At 32.5% G+C, this 22,972-nt stretch overlaps 1 protein-coding gene across 1 annotated transcript in view; it reads left to right on the top strand.

Moving 5' to 3' along the window:
• The window catches only part of LOC134692512 (uncharacterized), a 43,907-nt gene that overhangs the window by 8,232 nt on the left and 12,703 nt on the right, over window positions 1-22,972 (top strand). Inside the window, exons 4-17 of the mRNA XM_063552969.1 lie at window positions 1,270-1,487; window positions 3,345-3,660; window positions 4,339-4,487; window positions 5,249-5,586; window positions 7,140-7,224; window positions 9,979-10,116; window positions 10,842-10,937; window positions 11,847-11,930; window positions 13,589-13,734; window positions 15,971-16,067; window positions 17,341-17,499; window positions 18,558-18,677; window positions 20,345-20,482; window positions 22,571-22,725. Coding sequence (XP_063409039.1) covers window positions 1,270-1,487; window positions 3,345-3,660; window positions 4,339-4,487; window positions 5,249-5,586; window positions 7,140-7,224; window positions 9,979-10,116; window positions 10,842-10,937; window positions 11,847-11,930; window positions 13,589-13,734; window positions 15,971-16,067; window positions 17,341-17,499; window positions 18,558-18,677; window positions 20,345-20,482; window positions 22,571-22,725 — 2,239 coding nt within the window. The remainder of the gene's footprint in view (window positions 1-1,269; window positions 1,488-3,344; window positions 3,661-4,338; window positions 4,488-5,248; window positions 5,587-7,139; window positions 7,225-9,978; window positions 10,117-10,841; window positions 10,938-11,846; window positions 11,931-13,588; window positions 13,735-15,970; window positions 16,068-17,340; window positions 17,500-18,557; window positions 18,678-20,344; window positions 20,483-22,570; window positions 22,726-22,972) is intronic.

The following is a 22,972-nucleotide window of genomic DNA, read 5'->3' as shown; positions in this document are numbered from 1 at the left end:
TTTTGAAGTATGTTCAAATAAACTTCAAACATCAGGGAATGTTTTAACATAAAAGTAGCTTTCCAAAACAGAATTTGAAAAATGAGAAAAAAAGTTTGTTAGTAAATATTTAACCTTAGACTCATTCCTAATTAAGTTCAATAGACACTGGTCATCGACCAGTAAAAATTGGTTTGGTTTAATTGAGTGATATGCAGTACTGGACCAAGTGAACAGTAATTGTTTTTAATTTATTTATAAGATATTATGTGTAAATGTCCAGAAAAAAAGAGTATGGTCCAATAAAAAAGAATGTTTTACTGGACCAAAAATCAATTTGATTTCTTGAAGCCTTGTGGTAACCACTGCTTTGAGGGGAGAATTAGCTTGGTAAAGCTGTAAGGCCAAAAAAAATATACGTCTGTACACGGTTACCCGACCGTCCCTATTTTTAGCGGCGACCCTAAGCCATTTTATTTCCGTTGTAAAGTGAAAAATAAACTGAACTCGTGTTAAAAGTGAACATTATGTTGCCTGATACATCCCAATGTCTATAATCATGAATATGATAGCTGTTTTAAGGAAATTCACGATTCATGTGATGAAATAAACAATTTGCCGCCATTTTTTTCCAATCAATATCATAGGGAAATAATCCAACCATTTAAAAATACGGGTTAACTTGACCCATGGACAACTCGGACCACGGAAAGACGGACCGCACAACCCTAAACCATGGCGAAGAAAAAAAATGGGAAAAAAAATGAAAATGAAAATACCGACCTACCTACCCTATTTATTTTGATGATGTAACCTTAACCCTTTCCTCCATTGAATTTTTTTTTTTGCATACTTGATTTGCATAGGATTTTTTTTATAAAATGCTGAACTTATGATTTGAAGTATTAAAGCATTGTGAAAAACAACTATTTCATCAAATAAATTTAAGTCAGATATTCCTATGATATTCCTTTTCATATTGAATACAAACTTTATTAAGTCAACTGCAGACACTTTGTAGTGGAAGTGTTTCAACTGAGGTACTACACAGGCGTCAAAAGGCGTCATTATGGAGTAAAGGGGGTGGCGTCAAAAGGCGTCATTATGGAGGAAAGGGTTAAACAGACATATATTTTTTTTTGGCCCGATAGAGACAATGTTTATAATCTTATTTGTCAGATGAAAACATTAAAAGTACTTAAACACTGAAAACTTGAAAGTATACTTAACAATGCTTAAAACACATGTGTAATTTGATACATATTAATGAATATATCTTCATGTATATAGCTGCTGCAGCCAAGATGGGGATAACGGTCTGGCCTTCAACTGGAACAGTGGCCAATACAGATTTTGACATAACTGTTGAAATACAAGATAGTGCCGGTGTCAAAGTGGCAACAGGTATTGATGCCACACTTCCTGTTATGTTGCAAGTGGCATGGTTTGAAGATTTACAGTTGTTTAATGGAAAGGCACCACTCGAGGACATGTTGTATGAAACAAAGGTAATTTTGTGGCCCCTAATGGGGGTTTCCAAATAATCAAATAATCACCAATATTTTAATACCAATATAATCACATAATCGTGAAATTTTTTGTTTACAAGTTAACCCTTTCCTTCATAATGACGCCTTTTGACGCCACCCCCTTTACTTCATAATGACACCTTTTGACACCTGTGTAGTACCTCAGTTGAAACACTTTGACTACAAAGTGTCTGCAGTAGACTTAATAAAATTTGTATCCAATATGAAAAGGAATATCATAGGAAAATCGGACTGAAATTTATTGGAAGAAATAGTTGTTTTTCGCAATGCCTTAATACTTAAAAGCATATGTTCAGCATTTTATTAAAAAAATCCTATGCCAATCAGGTATGCAAAAAAAATATTTCAATGGAGGAAAGGGTTAATTAAATAATAAAAAATTAGATAATATCAAAATCATGAAATATTTGGTCTGGTAATCAATTAATCACTATAAAAACAGCTAACACATAATCAAAAACCCCATGCAGAGATACATAGAATAATAGGTAGTTGAGTTTTTGATACTGACTATATCATGTGGAATATCTAGACGAGCCCGTTAGGGCGAGTTAAGATCTTCAACATGATATAGTCAGTATCAAAAATTCAACTACCTATTATTCTGGTTTAATATCAGTAATTATGATGTCACACAATGTATTGCCTAATATTTTCAGTGATACAGCCAGTACGCTGATACTCGAAAATATTAGGCAGTAAGATCAAAGGGAAAATATACGAATTACTGATAATCAATGTTACTGAATAGGCCATTATAAAATAATTCATGGTTTCCCCTAACGCGCACTGGGTCATAGTTTTACCGCCGGGTCATTTAATTTTTCTGGGGAAAAAAATAAAAAAAATTTGCAGAGACAATAAAAATGTGTCAGATGGAAATATGCAAGATTAAATTTCTGCTGTAGAAGAAAAAAATTGCTGGGTCTTTAAAATTTTCCCATGTTAGGGGAAACCAACAATTAATTTTTCATGGCCTTAGTAATTAATTTAACCTTTTGATATGTTACATCTATTAAAGATGAATCTAATATGATATATGCTGTTAATGTCTGTCTGTCTGTCCTAACTAGCACATCTCACAATAATTTTAAGTACACGATCAAATTGTTCTCATAATTTTATAAAAAATACTGGTTACCATTTGACACATGGTCTTTGAAGCTCACTAGACTGATCAATTAATCACCAGTGTTTCAGCATTAGTTTGATGAGATTTTTACCAGACGGCTGCGTCTTACTAAGTAACCTCTAAACCTCACTTTCTGCATAATCAATGTAACAGTTATGTTGAATTTATGAAGCCCGCACTTAGTGGCATTATGTTTTTCGGTCTGTGTGTTCGTTTGTATGTCAGTCCTGCGTTACTGCTATCAGGTTAAAAATTTTGGTCAGGGTAGGTTTTGATGAAGTTGAAGTCCAATCAAATTGAAACTTAGTACACATGTTCCCTACGGGATGATCTTTCTAATTTTAATGCTTATCTTAATGAGTTTTGACCCCAATTTAAAGGTCCCCTGAACATATAATGATAGTATGGGTGTGGCATCTGTGTACTATGGACACATTCTTATTTTACACATGTATCTTTGAGAATGTCAATATTATATTTTGATATGATCTGTATCAAATAAATCAGACAATTTCATCACACAGATTTTTGTTCTTTTATTGTAGGAAAGACTTTCAGGAACAGCTGCCAAACTAAGTTGATCCAACTAAATATCTTGAATCAACATTGCCACAGTTTTCATAATTGGTTTTTGGTTAACTGTTTACAGTGCTTACAGTGCTTTGATTGTTCTTTTATTGTAGGAAAGACTTTCAGGAACAGATGCCAAACTAAGTCGATCCAACTACCAGATGTACATCGATAAAAGAGCTGTAGCTGGTGAAGTGACTTTTACTGGTGTCCGTTTGTTAGATGTCCACAGCTGTGCCAAGTTGAATTTAACCATGAGAATGCCAAATTATCCACATTCTAGAATGCCAAATACCTACAATGATTTCATAATGAATAAGGTATTCTTCGATCTCTATGCCAGTGATGCAACAAAATCTAAAATTTTGTTTCATATGAATGGAACAAGCGATGGAGCTGTATTTGTGACAGACTGTATACCAGTGACAGGTAAGTGAATTAGTGGTAACCAGTTATACTTATGAGGGTCTATACAGGATTTTCAGAATAGGGAATTCAATAATGGGGCTAAAAAATCAGAATCAAGACAAGTAGACAAAAAATAAATAAATAGTGAGAAAAGGCCCTACTCAAAATAATGTTTATTACTGCAATATAAAGTAGCTCTTTTAGTACAAAAATGTATTAAAATGTATGTCCTGAAAAAAAGGTCTACATCAGCAAACTTTAATTTTTTTTACTTGTGTAGGAATTCATAATTTTATAGTTATATATTATATGCAATTTTGACCACTTTGAATCTCACCAACAAAATAAGACTTTTAATAAGATATGACATTAAAATACTAAATTGAATCTCACTAATCAAATTCGACTTAAGATATGACATTAAAATACTAAATTGAATCTCACTAATCAAATACGACTGAAGATATGACATTAGAATACAGCTTTGAATCTCACCAATCAAAGAAGACTTAAGATATGACATTAGAATACAGCTTTGAATCTCACCAATCAAAGAAGACTTAAGATATGACATTATAATACAGCTTTTCATCTCACCAATTAAATAAGATTAAGATATGACATTATAATACAGCTTTGAATCTCTCCAATTAAATAAGACTAGATATAATGACACTAGAATATATTTTACACTTTCAGAGCAGACGGCCACTGCATTAGAGATAGTAACACCTTCAGGTGATATCATTCCAAAGATTGGTGCCAACTTTCCCATTGAAAGTCCCATTGTCATACGGGCACTTGATGCATCAGGAGAAAGGGTTTACTCCGGTTCTGATTCCACTTTAGTAAGTACATATTGTTTTATTTCAATATAAGAATCTACACCATAGACCAAATAAAGTATAAGTATATAACTATAGGTCACTGTACAGCCTTCAAAAGATGAGCAAAAACCATACTGCACAGCAAGCTATAAAAAGGCAAAGAAATTACAAATGTAAAACAATAAACAAAAAACAATTGTGCCATAATGATATAAAACAATAAACAACTGTTTGTGACAGGTGCATACACAGGAGCTCAATTTTTGAAAAAAAATTAGTTAGATTCTGTTGGCCTGTAGATATGATTATTACAGGCCAGAGAGCGTTTTTACATGCCTGGGCTGCCACTCAGTGTGAAGACTGCTATATACTGCTTTAAAAATACTCTTAACAAAAATTCAGTGACTGACCAGCTAACCTGAAGCAGCATGTAAATGTTTCTATTCTCAAGACACTACCTTTGTATTGTGTAATGAAGGGTGTGGAAATTATAGGTCTGACTAGTACATTTTTAACAAAGAGGACATAACTACAGCTGATGTTACTGTATGCCTTAGTAATGACCTTCAGACATTCCAATGTCAAAGTTATAGCCTATGGTGAAGGTAAAGACTATAATTTCAATTATAACATGTAAATGAAGCTACTTTTTTGCATTTCACTGTGAATAGTGTATACTTATATTTATGATGTGATGGTAGCTTCTGTTAGTTCTTGCTATTTTAACACACAAGAAATATTTTTGTACCTGTGCAGCTACTTATATTGTTTATTTATTATAGAACATAACAGGTACAGCTGATGTTTCCGTATGCCTTAGTGATGACCTTCAGACAATTCCAATGTCAGAAGGGTTAGCTACTGTAGTAGGCTCTATATGTGAGCCTCATGCAGCCGTCACCCTGAGCTTTGATGCCACCAGTGTTGTCACTCCTGGACCACTCTCTCAAGTTCAGGTGGGGCCTGTGGAAGTGACCAATGAGATTCATCTTGCTGCTTATTATTCGAACTATGATTCTGGATCTAGTTCCAATACAGGAGCTTTCTCAGAATCTTTTGCCGTGTATGCAGTGGAGGATATTAATGCAGGAGTTATGTACCCCACTATATTACCAGGTAGGTAGTCACTCTTTTTCAGAATTTATCAAATTTTGTATTGGATAGGACTGAAACTTATTGACATTATACAGAAAAAATTTTGAAGGCCATATAGTTCAGGTTTAAGTTATCAATATATTTTTTTTTATTAATAAAATATATTTGTTTATTTGACTCTGATCAAATTTCAATGTGCGTCTTGTTCTAAAATCAGTGTCCAAAAATGTTTTCTAACATCTATCCAAGATGACATCATGTATTACCAAAATGGCCGCTGCTTCTCACCAATGTTGAATTTAATCAAATTAATCACGTTTAATCTCATTTGGTTTCTTTTTATGTAAAGCTGACTAAACAAACTTATTGTTTTCATATAAATTTGTATCAAAATAAAAGGAAAAACACCAGGAAGGAAATAACAAAAAAACTACCATGACATCATAACACAAACATGCAAAGATAACGGAACGACAACAAAAAGACAAATTAAACAATCTCAACAATCATAGACAATACAAAAAACTCAGCCAATTGTTGAAAAGTATTATCATTTGGACTCAAGTCTAGTGTGTTTTCTTTAATTTTGGTTACTTTGTATTTTTCATAGTTTATTGAGGCCATGGAAAATTAATTGTTGGTTTCCCCTAACATGGGAAAAATTTTAAGACCCGACAGGCAGGCAGGCTTTTTTTTTTTTTTTTGTAACCATGCATAATTTTATATCTATATATATGTATTGTTTCTACATCAAAACTTTAATCTTGCATAGTTCCAACACTTTAAGTTGTCTCTGCAAATTTTTTTTTTTTTTGAAAAAAAAAAATTTAATGACCCGGCGGTAAAACAGTGACCCGGTCGGGTTAGGGGAAACCATGAATTATTTTTCCATGGCCTGAGGTAAATACATATTTCGTTGAACATTTAAATTCCTGGTATACCTTTTCCTTAAAATTATGAAAGTAAACAAAATTTGGTATCCAAAAGATGATAATGAATTCACAGTACTAAATCATACCTGCCAACTTTTGAAAGTGCCCATGGGGTTTTTAGTGTGCGACAACAATTTCAAAAGTTACAATTCTTTGTAACGACTATTTTGCGCTTGCTGTTTTGTGGTTTAGAAAAAGTGTCATATATGTAAGATGAGCTTACATGCCTTTTTCTTAAGTTTATTTGCATGAATCTCGTTATTATATCAGCAGAAAACATGTAGCTGTAAGACCAGGAATTATTTTCATGTGTAAGGATACTAAATAGTTGTTGCCTTTTCCAATTTAAAATTATACACAAAGAAGGACCTTCATCAGGTTGGGAACAACACCTAGGGATACTCCCTCAATGTTAGGACATTAAAAACCACTTTTTAAGTACAAATGAGCACATGGGTTGGTAATTTAATTGAATACATAAATAAAATTAATTTACAGCAAGTGTAATAAATTAGTGAATAAACTGCATCATTGAAGTTTGTCAATCAGTAGGGCTGTTCCACAAATAATTTTGTTTATACATGAAGTCATGATGTAGAGAAAGCATTGTAAAAGATTTTGTGTTTTAATTAATATTCGCAGGTAGACAACTGACCATGCATTCATACAATACCAAGAACAGCCCAGTTGTGACTACAACAGCTTTTATGGAGATGTTAGATCATGCTAAGGTATTCCATTTTGTCTTCCCTACTCCTATATCATCCTTCTCAGTCGCTCAGTATTTTGTACCATGTAACCTCAAGTTTCCAAAATATTCTATAGAAACATTAAAAGCTGCAACCCTATGCTTTATACCTGTTCTGATGTAGATTGTCATTTGTAAAATTTCAATTGCGAAAAGAAAAAGAAATATTCAGACATGTATTAGGCCACACTTAAAAATATTTTGGCTTGCCCAAACCCTACCCAAAGGTTGAGACAGTGGGTAGGTAGGTAGGCATTTTGTTTCTTTTTTTCAAAAAAAGAAATTGAAGTACAGTAGACTCCACCTAATCGGATATCGGTTAAAGAAATATATCGGCTATTGTAATAGTATGTCAAAACACCATTCCCTATACATTTCAGTCAAAATACATCGGATAATCGAATATCGGTTATTAGAATATATCGGCTAATTGGATAGGAATATTCATGAAAAATGTGTGAAAACCATGTACAATCGAATATTTTAAAATAATTACATATTTTTCTTGACAGGAAATGAAGCCGGAAGTTGCGCCATTACGAAGTTTAAGAAAACTTCAGTACAAAAATGTTTCATTTTATTAATAAAACAATCTTTTACAGTCAAATAAAACATGTTTTTTCTTGTTGTCTTGTTTATTCTATGAATCTGATATTATATTTTGCCAAAGATGTGTTTATTATGTGTTTATCCAAATATGATCGTTATCATTTACTTCACAAACAACGACACGACAGAAATAATAAACTGTGCGTGATGTTCATCAATATTTATTAAATATGAATGAAAAGTACCTTTTTCTCAACAATTTATTAAAATATATATAAAAGTCCTTTGTAAAAATAAGGAATCGTTTGTCAATAGCATATCCCAGGTGAAATAGATTTATGTAACTTGTACACACGTACGCCATTTTCCTAATTTGCATAATATTCAGCCTTTAATTTTGAACCACGACAAATAAGATAGAAAAGCAAATTAATTTTACTCATCTTGATGTCCAATTTTATAATCATAAAAGTAGTTGTATTACTTGAAATTGGAAATGTGTTTCATAAATAAAAAACTGTAGAAAATTAGATCCGAGTTCGATCAACTTCTTAAGCTATTAATAGATTTACCTGTGGCCTACTTCCGAGAATTCATAGTTATATTTAGCTTTTACCTGTTTTAACACTTAACACACAAATGAAACAAATCACGCAAAAACAACAAGTCTCATTATTTAAGAGGTATATATTTTATTCAGATAATCAACACATAATTAAAAATCAACAGACTGACAGATCAACAACTGATCGATCTATTACTCAATCAACCGAATTATCCGAACTTGTACCTGAAAAAAACATTGAGATTAGTTACAAATTTCCATTAATAAAGCAGCTATAATAGCTTTTGGTATCTTAGGGTTGTGTCTGTCAAGTTTTAAAAAAAACTTGGAGAAATATACGTTCATCGGCTAATTGAATATATCGGACAATCGGATATTTTTAGCTGACATTTTGGGTATCCGATTGGCCGGAGTCTACTGTATCAGATGTTTATTAGTCTCCATGCCTATTTGATTAAAAAACTTCTTCAAATCAGGACAATAAAAGAATTTGAGTAGGCAGTTTTTTTCTGGGTAGGTAGTGTTTGGGCAAACAAACCTATTATTTATTATGGCCTTATTTGTATCAGAAAATGAAATTCTTGTAAAATTTTCTATGATTTGATCAGCAATGAGCTGTTTTTGTTTATACGTTTTTTTTGTACAGTAACTGCGGATAATAAGGAAAAAATGAAGTTTTGCCGATATTTGATTTCTTGGTAAAAAATTCCCAAAGTTTGCATACAAACTATATAGAAAATGTGTACTCTGTTGACACATTAAAACTTTTGGTTCATCTATATTACTCATTAAACCCAAGTAAATTGGTATCTCACAAATAATAATGATTCAAGAGTATATTTAATGGTAAAGTATGTTTTGATATACCTTTTTATGCCCCATTTATGGGCATTATGCTGTCTGGTCTGCGTCCGTTCGTCCTTCCCGCTTCGTGTTAAAGTTTTGGTTAAAATTTTTGGTCGAGATAGTTTTTGATGAAGTTGAAGTCAAATCAACTTGAAACCGTCCGTTTGTTCGTCCATCCTGCTTCAGGTTTAAGTTTTGGTTACAGTTTTGGTTGAGATGAAGTTGAAATCCAATCAACTTGAAACTTCGTATACATGTTCCCTAATATATGATCTTTCAAATTTTAATGCCAAATGAGAGTTATTACCCCATTTTCACGGTCAACTAAACATAGAAAAAGATTGAACGGATGGGGCATCTGTGTACTGGGGACACCTTCTTGTTTATAAGCAATATAAGTAGTTGTTCACCAGTCATAATCTATCCTTTTGTTATGTTTGTTGATCCTGGATGGCCTCTATTACAAGATCTACCTATTGTATTTATTGTTAACCTGTTCTCCTCCTCAACATGCATGAAATATTTTTTACTGGACGTTAAGGGCTGTTCCAAATGTAAAGGTAAAAGGGGGTTGGAAGGCACTTTTTATTTGACCCCACCATGCATAAATTTTAGATTGGATATCTCATTTATATGTTCAAGCAATCTTTTTTAAATAACAACCACCCATCAATTTTTAATAAAAGTGCCTTCCTTCCCCCCGACGCAATTAAATCTGGAAAAGCCCTAAGCAACCAACAATCAATCAATCAATGTATTATTTAATTATCATTGTAGAAAACACCCAATGAAAGAGTAAGAGGGATCGTAGGATTTGGCAGCAACACAGTAACAAAAGGAGTTTCCTCCCTTTTAAATTTATACCAAATGCCAAATATAGCCACAAATGAAGATGAGTTTTCCTTCAGTGAAAAGGTAAATATATTTTAACTGCATCAATAGCATTATAATAGTTTTGATATCACAAATATATCTATTAGACATGTTATTATTATTCATCCAACAAATTTTTCTGTCATACCTTTTCTTTGATACTATTGGACGGAGCGATCATATTTGGTCAGCTCCTTGGCTGCAGTAATGGTTTGTTATATGTTAGCACATTTTCGATCAGTCAGAAACTACTTCCTGTTTTCAAATAATATCGAGTCTTCAATATGTTAAATGACCTTCAAGTTTGTTGTCACATTATTCTCAAGTACTGCTGAACAGAAAATCATCAGATTTAGTCTGCAGCTTGGCTGAAATGAAATCTTTTTGAAAGCTATTTATAACTTTTAGATAACAAATAAAGATTTGATTATCACCCTTTATTTAAATTTTGATTGATATGAAATGTCCTTTTCAGTGTTGTATGTCAGTGCGCTCAATATGGAGCCAAATTTCTTCACTATTATACCCCTGTTTAATGAAAAGAAAAGAACACTGTAAATACATTTGATATTTTTGCGCCTTTTACAAGTGAAAACGGACTTCTTTTAAAACAAATAAAATTTTAGGCCTCCAATTTTTCATAGAATTTGAATGTTATCCTAATCACAAATTGTTCAATATACGAACAAAGTATTGCAAGCTTACCAAAGTCTTAATCTACATGCAATATGAAATTAGCTCTAATTGTATTACTTTTCCTTTTTCAGAGTGCTTATCCCTATTACAACAGATTATCATGGAACATGGGATCTCTATCTCACAGTGTCATGATGTCGTGTCGAAACAGAGGCTGGAAATATATGGTTTGTAAAATAAAACAATAAGGCCAAATAAAAATATATATGTACCTTTTGTGTGGTTCCAGTTTAATACCTGACCAACCCTCAAACTTGTATTTTCATTTCTGAAAAAATTTTTTTTCAAACGATCAAATTTTGAGGATTGTGAATTAAAATATTTAAATACATACATTTCTGCCATCTGAATTTCCATCTGACAGAAGTATCTGTTATGACTAAATGCAAGAATTTATAACAGAATGCAACAAAAGTAACTAAAATCATAACATGAGTAACTAATTACGTAACATGACTGTTTATTTTACACCAAATCACATGTAAATGGTGAACCTTCGGTTGGGGCATTTTAAAAACCGGAAACAATTTCAGTTAATACTTTTTTTTGCTGACCTAGAGACACTTTTTTTTAAAAGTATGTGACTGGAACCACACATATATTTTTATTTGGCCTAATGTTAAAGAAAACTGAATGAGACAACAAAGTAGGTGATTAGGCCCTTTAGATCATTAAACATTATGTCATAATTGTGCTTTTGTCATGGTTCAACAATTAAAATTTTCATAAAATTTTGAAGCAAAGGAGAATTTTTGTTATTGAAATGCCAACGAGGACAATTATAATAAGGAAGCAACTATTTAAATTAATAAAAAAGGAGGCTGTATTATTAATTTTTTTTTCTTTTCTCCCTGATTTTTGGCTATGGAGAGATAAGATATGTAAATGCACATGGAATTGAAACCTAGGAGAACAAATGTTATTGAAATGTCAATCATTTTATTAATACATGTACCTGAAATGAGAAAAAAAGGGGACGTTTATGTTCTGTTTTGATGCAGAAAAAGTTTTGGTCATGCAGAGTTATAAAAAATGTAAATGCACATGAAATTAAAATAGTCTTCTTGATTTTACAGAGCATCATAAGGACTGTGGACTTTACTATTGACACTATTTTCTTTGAGAAGGCCAAACAGTTTGGTATTACAATCTTAGCAGAGGTAAGTGTATTTGTGATGATTAAAATGTTAGGGCTATTCCATTAAAATGTATGGGGGAGGGTAGGAAGGAAAGATTAATTAATGAATGTGGGTCGTTGGTCTTTTTTCAGTATGCTTCTATTACCATTATGCAAAATTATTTTTAAAAAACTTCATAGTTGTTTGGATATTTTTTAAGCCCCATCCTACCCTCCCTCATACATTTTAATGGAATAGCCCTAAAATAAGTTTCAAATTTAAATCAAATATTAGAGCTCCCTGTCTTAAACTGTAGTCACTATAAGTGATAATTTTTGTCGAGCCTGCAACTTTTGTTGCAGAAAGCTTGACATAGGGATAGTGATCTGGCAGCGTTAGCTAACTTCTTAAAAGGTTTATATTTTAGAAGATGAAAGACCTGTATGCTTCATACTTTGTATATAGATGCCTCATGTTACGAAGATTCTGTCTGACATGTCTAATGTCCTTGACCTCATTTTCATGGTTCAGTGACCACTTGAAAAAAAAGTTCATAATTATTGTAATGTTCAATTCTCTCTTATTATAAGTAATAGGATAAATATATTTGGTATGTGCGTACCTTGCAAGGTCCTTATGCCCGTCAGACAGTTTTCACTTGACCTCGACCTCATTTCATGGATCAGTGAACAAGGTTAAGTTTTGGTGGTCAAGTCCATATCTCAGATACTATAAGCAATAGGTCTAGTATATTTGGTGTATGGAAGGACTGTAAGGTGTACATGTCCAACTGGTAGGTGTCATCTGACCTTGACCTCATTTTCATGGTTCAGTGGTTATAGTTAAGTTTTTGTGTATTGGTCTGTTTTTCTCATACTTTATGCAATAGGTCTACTATATTTGTTGTATGGAATGATTGTAAGGTGTACGTGTCTAGCGGGCAGATGTCATCTGACCTTGACCTCTTTTTCATGGTTCAGTGGTCAAAGCTAAGTTTTTAAGATTTGGTCTTTTTATCTAATAATATATGCCAAAGGTCAACTATATTTGGTGTATGGAAATATATTATGATCTATATGTCAGTCCTGCAGGTTTAATTTGACCATGACCTTAATTTCATGGTTCATTGCACAGTGTTAAGTTTTTGTGTTTTGGTCTATTTTTCTTAAAACTATAAGTAATAGGTCAACTATATTTGTTGTATGGAAGCATTGTTAGCTGTACATGTCTGCCTGGCATGGTTCATTGGTCTTTGTTTAGCTATCTTGGTTATTGTTAATTTTATGTGACAGTTGTAATAAAGCTTTATTCTTAGGACTATCAACTAATATCAATGATTAGTAAAGAAGGCGAGACATTTCAGTGTGTGCACTCTTGTTTACTTATTTCCTGTTTTTGTTTATTTACCTGAAAACTATTAGTAAGGTAGAAACTATAGATGAGCAACCTTTTTGCCATGTGAGCGAAACCAGTTTTTGTGAACCAATTGTTTAAAAGCCACTGTCAGAGCATGGCATTTTTTTCTTCAAATTTTGAGACATTAGTGAGACAATGGAGATTTAGATAGAACCATTTATTTTTGTAAAGAAATCTTTCATATAAAACTATTCAATGTGTTAAAGATTTTTCTGGATTTTTGTGTTAGGACAGTACAGCATTCTTGTCTTAACAACAAATCAAATTGTTTTGTTATAAAATAGGTGGCTATTCCAAAAGTATGGGGAGCTACTTATACACCTAATGCCTTCAACAGTTCCTTAGAGAAGATCAAAGATGCAGGGAGTCGTATTGTCTGGATGTTTGTGATGCCACCAGTCAGCTATTATTTCATGAGAGAAGCTATTGAGTAAGTTTTAAAAATTACCGTAGTTGGTCCTGTATAATCTGCACTTTTTTACCCAAAATATGAAGTTGGTATAGTGATGGGTATTAGGCCAAAAAAAAATATATGTCTGTTTCCTGCTTCCAAGGTAAAAAAATCAGGGTCGGTAGGTCGGGATTTTTTTTTTTTTTTTTTTTTTTTTTTTTTTTGGTGCACTTCCTGTCAGATTTGCAGTCGGTTATATGTCATGTTTGGTTTGGGTCCTGTAACCTAAAATGATTTAATCACTTTAAAGAAGCTTTAATTGAATAATTCTCCAAGTGCTGACATTTTTAAACTTGTTTATTGTGGCACATTTGTGCTGGGAGCAGCCATTCTTTGTTTGGGCATAGTAAAATACGGATCTGGATCGGACCGGAAATGATTTTTTTCCGGACAGGAACCGAATTTTTTCCGGATTTGAAGAAAAAGATCTAGGGTCGGGGGGTTTGAGTCAGGGTCGGTCGGAAACAGGAAACAGACATATATATTTTTTTTCGCCTTATACTATAGAAGGTTTTTTATTTTATAAACCTGATTTACAAAGTAAAAATCAGTTAATGATTTGTGGATGGAAGGTGGGTGGCTTTCAGGCATGGTTGCCAAACAGTATCTATGCATTAAGTCTTGAACCATTCACCCAAAATCTTTTCAAATTTTAGTATGTTGTTTCTGATGTCAGATAAAATTGAGGTCAATTTTCCATATTGACAATTTTCACTTTTATCATTTAAAAGTTAAGGTCTTTGTGTATTGAAAAAATGCCAGGACACAAATAGCTGTAAAGAAAAGTCAGGTTTGCGGTCAGTCTGACAGACTCTTGTTAAAATTTGGAATCATGAGAGATACAATTGATTGCTTCTTTAAACTTACCGGTACACACATAATAGTAAAGCAAACTTGACAGAAGACAAATAAAACAAAGTCTTCATTTAATTTAACCCCTGTCTGAAATATTTTACACGATACATTTATTGCTGTTTGTCAGTATTTGATTTTAAGTTGCACACACACGTACAATCATAAGATTCAGATTGTGCCAAAAGATAATTGTCCTCGCAAATGTCACGGAGCTGTTATAAGGCCCTTGCTACTTACATGACTTTCTCACACATTAAATAGTCATTCATATCCAGATCACACAAGTATAGGGACAGAATATAAACAAACACTGACATAAATTAGCTTCTACTTTGGATTCATTTATTTTCGTGGATACCAATTTTCGTGGATTGAGGAAAACTTATATGTTCGTGGATATTTAATTTCGTGGTTTTGGAGAAATCTGCATACAAGCCTATAGAAAATTTGGTATTCGTTGAACATTTAATTTCGTGGTTCGCCTGTTCCCACGACATCCACGAAAATTGGTATCCAACGAATAATAATGAATCCACAGTAATTAGAAATTATTACAGTTAAAACACAGCTGCATCATACATTAAATTTAATGGTCAATCAGACAATCTGCTAAAGTTCAGTAAAGCAATAAATCTACAAATACTTAATATGCTTGACCATAGTAAATTAATGTAGGCAATTAAATACCAATCTTAGATAAGAAATAAATATGGCAAAGTTTCACCCTATGACACAAAAAGGGATGCTGGCCCTCTATTAAACTTGTAATTTTTTGTAACTGATTGTACTTAGAAGAATCCACCTTATTATAATATAGACAGAGTCTGGCAAAACTTCTTATGTCTTATATTTAAGTTTTTTTTACATTTGTTTAATTGAATATTTATCTATATTTCTCTTCTTCAATTCATTAAAATTATTGGAAACAACACCTTAACCCATTATTTGACGTATTATTTGCAAAATGCCCAAATTTTGTCTGACCTATGCGAGGGTCAAGACTAAATGAGTAAATCCTTAAAATTGGGAGCTCAAAAAGGGCAACTAACTTGTAGTTGGATTGACTTATACTAACTTGACTTGAGTACCAACATTACTTGACACAAACTCAGGAACGGGTACTTATAACTTATTGTACGTGAAATCTTGTTTCTAAACACACACATTGATTAGAATATACCAATCCTGGAACATGAGTTTTACCATCATTTTGGTTTTAGTCACTGATGTTCCGAGCCTGACCCAAAGTTATGTACATTAACTACAAAATTAGTCAATTTTAAGTGGTAAAATACAACTTTCTTTTATTTATTGTGTAAATAATTTATGGAAAAACAATCTTTGATTATTTATTTTACAGTAAAGGAATGGGCGGTATAGATGGATGGCAATGGAACATGTTGGGTCTGTTTGGATGGGCCTTTCCTTGGGCAAACCAAGGTCCAACATGTATGGGAGTAAGTACTTAAACAAAAGGACTTTTTCCAAAATTAATTGAATTGGTTTGGGTTGGAAGGCTATTTTATGAATTTAGAATTAATTTTTTGGGGGGAAGGGGGGGGGGGGGGGGGGGGTTTAGACAGATATGTTTGATGTGAACCAAGGCTCTGTGTTGAAGTCCCTGCTTTGACATATAATTGTTTAAAATTGTTAAAATTGCAACTTTGATGGATGGTTGTCTCATTGGCACTCAAACCCCATCTTGTTAAATGTATGTCTTGGTAGTCTTAATCATTTTACTAAATTATCAGTAAGAATTTATGCATTGAGGTTATAAAAAAAACTATCTTTCAACCCAAAACAACTCAATAGATGTGTACCCTTTGTGATAAATCATGGTGGGGAAAAACCCCACTAAATCACTATTTGAAGAACAGGATGCTGAAAGAAATTTATCTTCTTGAAATTTAAAAATAGTCTCATTTTGTTCCTTAATTATGCCCCACCTACAATAGCAGTGGGCCATTATGTTTTCTGGTCTGTGCATTTGTTCGTTCATTTGTCCTTCCTTCCGGTCGTCCCGCTTCAGGTTAAAGTTTTTGGTCAAGGTAGTTTTTAATGAAGTTGAAGTCCAATCAACTTGAAACTCAGTACACATGTGCCCTATGTGATCTTTCTTCTTTTGATGCTAAATTAATGTTTTGACCCAATTTTCCTGGTTCACTGCACATAGAAAATGATAGTGCAAATTTCATGTTACAGTTTTTGGTCAAAGTAGTTTTTGATGAAGTTGAAGTCCAATCAACTTGAAATTCAGTACACATGGGCCCTATGATACACTCTTTCTTATTTAAATGCCAAATTAGGGTTTTAACTTATTTTCCCGGTTCACTAAACATAGAAAATGATAGTGCAAATTCAGATTAAATTTTTTGGTCAAGGTAGTTTTTGATGAAGTGAAGTCCAATCAACTTGAAACTCAGTACACATGTGCTATGATACAATCTTTCTAATTTTAATGCCAAAGAAGTTTTTTTACCCCAATTTCACGTTTCACTGAACACAGAAAATGGTAGTGCGAATGGGGCATCCGTGTACTATGGACACATTCTTGATACTAAAATTCCAGCAAATAATATTTTAAAAAATTAGATTAAATTTTTTGGTCAAGGTAGTTTTTGATGAAATTGAAGTCCAATCAACTTAAAAATTAGTATACATGTTCCCTGTGATATTATTGTGATACTAAAATTCCAGCAAATAATATTTTATCACATTTCTATATTTCAGAATATAACCTGTTCACAAGGTATGGTCGGTGGTCACTGCTGGATTGTTGGCTATGATATGACCATGGAGACTCCTGTATGGAGAGGCCTGATAGAAAAACATCGTCATGCCTTCAGGAAGGATTATCTTGGAACTGTTCCTAAACTACCTTTCACTGAAGTAAGTTATATATAAAGAAGAAAAAATTGTGTCAGTTTTCAAAACCAAATAATATTAGTTATCTTGGTGTAATCAGGGGTGTACAGAATTTTCAACAACGGTGTCAAATTCCGTACACCCCTGATTACACCAAGATAACGAATTTATTTCTTATGAACAATTCCTTTACTCATTTTGAAACCAGGATATAAAATTGTAAAAATGGTAATGAAAACTTTCCAGCGTAATATTTTTTCAATGTCCATGCTGCTGCTCATTGTCAAATACTTTTATTACTTTATTTTTGGAATGATTCAGAAAAATTTTGTGTTCTTTTGAGTTTACAAAAAAAAACCCAACATTTTCTTATTATTATTAATTTTCTTAATTTTATAATCTTTTTCTTTATTTCGACTTTTGGCAGAATTCATTTAATTTTTAAATTTGGCAAAATTTTATTTATTCCCCGGGTGAACCAGGGTGGGGTGTTATTTACACCAGGGTAGTCAACCAATCAGATTGCAGTATTTTTGCTGCATAAGAAATAATATCTGTTATTCAATTACTATAAATTCAGAAATTATTGCAATTTTGTCATTTTAGAAAACCCTTTTTAATTCATATAAAAAAATTAAAATGTGAGTTCAAATCATTGCAAATATAACCCTATCGCATTTTTAGCAATAATAAAAAAAAACGCAATAACTTCTGAATTTACAGTATTGGAATATTTGCAGTGCTTTGAAAAATCTAACGATGATTCACCTGAAGAAGAAAAACAGCAAATTTATTCCAACCAGAAACATTTCTGAAAATAAAATGGACTTTGTTACTTTGTTATGGCTATTAATTGAGAGAAAAAAATGAATAGGGGATAGGAGAACAAAACTTTTTTTTTACCCAACCACCCCCTTTTTTTAATTTTTTTTTTCATTTGTAACAAAGAGTATTTTCTTCAACCTCTAATACTGACAGAAACAAAAAAATATCATGCAATGTCAAAACCTTACATACATTTATGCCTGGAATTACCATAAAAAAAAAGCTTCTGTTTCTAATTTTTCTAATTTTTATTTCAGATTCTTGCTGAATATTCCCTTGCATATGATGCTGTCAAAATGTTTGGAATGGCCATGTCAAAATTAATTAATGATTCTAGGACTATAACAGGACCAAGACTTACAGATGAAATAAGAAATGTAAGCAAAGTATTTAAAAAATCTGATGGCTGTTGGCTAGAACCACCATGTATCATCAGTACACCGGATATAGGTACTATTAACCAAGCAGGCATGATTGATTTTGACCTTACACCGTAACAAAAAATTTTGTCTTGCTGTATCAATATTCAATGCACATTTCTCAACATTTGAAATTCCTGCTTCCAAATAATTTATGCATCGATTTTTTCCTTTTTATAAAACAACTTTCTAATAAGAACAATTAACTTGTACATGCCCAAATAGTTGTGAATGTCAACACTAACTTTTAATTTCGATACAGTTGTTGGGACATTTACATGTTTTATCTGAAATAAACCCTGATACAGGGCAAAAGTAATTGTTACCAAGGCCTAAATTAAAATATTGTTTGTTTCCCCAATCCCTACCCTGCCAAGCCAGGTGTGGGTAGGTAGGTAGGGAAATAATTTTATTTTTCCAAAAAGCTTGAACATTATTGGACGATCCGGTAAGCCTGAAAATCCAAAATGAATAAAATAATATTTGACTTATTTTTGACAATAAAATTTTATGAGTAGCATCAATTTTGCAGGGTCGGTCGGGATTGGGGAAACAAACAATATTTTATTTTAGGCCCAGTCATAAACCTACCTGTGATAACTCATTCCTTGAAACTTTTTGGGTAATAAACGAGTGAAAATAAAGTTTTTGTGTATGGTGTACAACAACTAAACTATGCACCGTATATAAGGATTTATGTGGTCAGCTAAACACCGTACACAACTCTTCTTTAGGGATAAAATATAGAAAAATAATATATGTATGAAAGATTTCAATGCCAATTATTGAAACAGCTATACTTGTTATATTACACAAACATGACGGTCTATCAGAAAAAAAGTTTAAATGAATATAGAATTATATTGGATGAGACGAGGGCCAACTTCTTTTACAAGTATTTCCACATGCTTTTAGTAATCCCTCTTGTTTAGGGAAAATAATGAGACATCTCTAATCATCAACCTACGACTAAATCATTTCTTAAAACAGCATTGCAATTATGTTAAGATTTAAATACACATTGGTATTTAGGGCTATTCCAGAAAAAAAATGTATGGGGGGGGGGGGGGGGAAGGCACATTGTATTAATAATACATGGGTGATGGGTATCAGAGCAACTTTTCACACTATAATGCACTATAATTCTCAATTACAATTGTCTGGGTGGCGGGTGCTGACGAAAACTGCCTTCCAACCCCCCATACATTTTTTTCTGGAATAGCCCTTATGTGAACAAAACAAAGATTTGTAATATTTATTTTTACTCTCTGCCAAACAGGAGAAAAGCTCATGATCAGCCAACTCACATTTTTGGTCTTGTTTCTAGAGCTCTTACAAATAAATCTTATATTTTCCAACAATGTACATATATTGCATATAGGTTTGATTTTTACAGTGGGCATTTGATAATTTGATAGCTATAAGAGAGTATTATGATTTTTCTAGATTTTAATGGATTTAAAATCTGCCATTTTTTACAAAAGAAAATGCCTGTACCAAGTCAGGAATATGAAAGTTGTTATCCATTTTGTTTGCTATTTTTGAGCTTTTGATTATGAACTCACAGAGTTCCATATTTTTATGACTTACTTTTGAAATGTTAGTTTTATTTCTTAATTTTGTAGATTTATATGGAAAAGAGTTTAACAGGTGAACTACAATTAAATGCAAATGGCGATAGACCAGGATATATTGGAGTCATTGTGAATGTAAATCCACATCCGTTCTCATGGCCAGAGCACATTAATGCTTATCCACCCACTGTGAGTATTATATACTGTAAAATTCGGAAATTATTGTGTGCTTTTAATTTTGTGAGTTTTTGAAGACTGAGAAAAAATGCATGCGCTAAGACTAATAATGTGATTTCATTAAACACTTAATGGTAACTATGTTTTCTGGTCTGTGCTTCCAACAGTCTTTCTGCCCCGTTTCAGGTTAAAAAAAATTGGTCGAGGCAGTTTTTGATGAAGTTGAAGTCTAATCAACTTGAAATTTTGTAAACATGTTCCCTATGATATGATCTTTCTAATTTAAATGCCAAATTAGAGATTAGATTTTACCCAATTTTCATGGTCCTATGAACATAGAAAATTATAATGTGGATGGGTCATCCCTGTACTGGGGATACATTCTTGTCTAAGAGTGTTTTTATGCCCCACCTACGATAGTAGAGGGGCATTATGTTTTCTGGTCTGTGGGTCAGTTCGTCCGTCTGTCTGTCCGCTTCAGGTTAAAGTTTTTGGTCAAGGTAGTTTTTGATGAAGTTGGAAGTCCAATCAACTTCAAACTTAGTACACATGTTCCCTATGATATGATCTTTCTAATTTTAATGCCAAATTAGAGTTTTTACCCCAATTTCACGGTCCACTGAACATAGAAAATGCTAGTGCGAGTGGGGCATCTGTGTACTGAGGACACATTCTTGTTTAGTCTTCATGCCTATCTGATTTCAAAAAAATTAATTCACAGGACTATAACAGATGGCAGGCAATCAAATATATTCTTTTTTTATTGCCGTATAAATCAAAATAACATTACAAGTAAAGTCTTAACCCTTTCAACACTATACACGGCATATACTGAGATGACAAAAGATTTTTCACCAGGATTCTTAAACCATTCAGCTGTTATTCTGGTTCTCTCTAATTTTTCCTTGTTTGAATCAAGGATATACATGGTCTCATTTGCGCTTGAAATCCCGGCAATTTTTATAGTAAAATTATGCAGTAGAAGGAAAATAACAAATATTTTGACAAATGCAAATGGCAGAAATCTGAAACAAAGCTGTAAATATGGAAATAATTCAGCATTTCTATGGCGAAACTAACAATTCGGATTAGTTAAAAGGTTTCTTGTTATCTCAATGGGTTTATAACATTTAATTGGTGTGGGAAATATGATTTGATCGATCATTACGACCAGGGAAAAAGAAGGTTGACTAAAATTTTTTAGAACGGATCCATTTATTTGTGCCACGATTACATAATATGTTGTGTATGCTGCAATACACTATGGAATCGAGTAACTGGTGTCTTCTTTATTATATGGCAGATAAAACAACAAAATAAATGAAGACTAATAGTTAGGGTTTTTTTCAAAATTCAACACAAATGTAATAAATTACCCCTTTAACCTGTTAGTTACCTTATAAAAAATTCACTAAAATAATTGCCTAACATTACATTTCATGCTCTCCTGAGCTTTTTTCATGCAATAACTTTCTCTGTATCTCATATAATAAAAAAGATACATTCTGAAAAGGAATATACTGTTCTAATGAATGAACACCCAAAAAATGCGCAGCCATTTTTCTAATTTTTTTGTGTAGCGTTGAAAGGATAAAAAGTAGAAAAAACGACACTTATATTTATTGTGTAATGGGCCTGATAATCACAGGGTGGACACTAATTTAACAAGCCTTGGCTGTTGAGCTTGTTGTTAACCTTGAAAACTTCAATATATAAAATAAGAAGATGTGGTATGATTGTTAGTGAGAAGACTCTCCACCAGAGACCAAATGACACCTATAAATAACCATACAGTCTTCATCAATGAGCAAAACTCTCCACCAGAGACCAAATGACACCTATAAATAACCATACAGTCTTCATCAATGAGCAAAACTCTCCACCAGAGACCAAATGACACCTATAAATAACCATACAGTCTTCATCAATGAGCAAAATTCATACCTCATAGTAAGCTATAAAATGTCTTGAAATGACAAAATTTGAACAATTCGAACAAGAAAACTAACAGCCGGATTTATACTATTTTTACAATGAACCCAAAAATGGAGAATGATATACAGCAACAATTGACAATGACAAAATGATATACCTTTACAGACAGCCATGTTCACTAGAATGATATTTATGGACAGTGATACAGCAACCTCACAGAGAGAATATAGCATGCAGGCTAAACGTCCAATGGATATGATATACGGGATGGAAGTAGCTAACTATACCATAGCTTTTACAAAATATACAAACTTAAGGCGGTAAGTGTATCTTGGGCTGTTTATATCAACATGATCTAGACATCAATTTTGTAATGCCCCCTGCCCTGCTGTAGGAATTGTGAATTTTACAAGTCTTACTATCATAACTTCATTGATTGGCTTATGTATTGATTTTTAAGAATTTGCCATCTCTTTTTCTGTCAGAGATCAAACATTTTAAAAACATCTAATGTTTTTAATTATTTTTCTAACATCTAGATACATGAATATTTGTAACAAACAAAAA

Source organism: Mytilus trossulus, chromosome 12, assembly GCF_036588685.1.
Source record: "Mytilus trossulus isolate FHL-02 chromosome 12, PNRI_Mtr1.1.1.hap1, whole genome shotgun sequence".
Lineage (NCBI taxonomy): Eukaryota > Metazoa > Mollusca > Bivalvia > Mytilida > Mytilidae > Mytilus > Mytilus trossulus.
The sequence above is the reverse complement of the archived record's forward strand: the minus strand, read 5'-3'. Positions and strand labels throughout refer to the sequence as shown.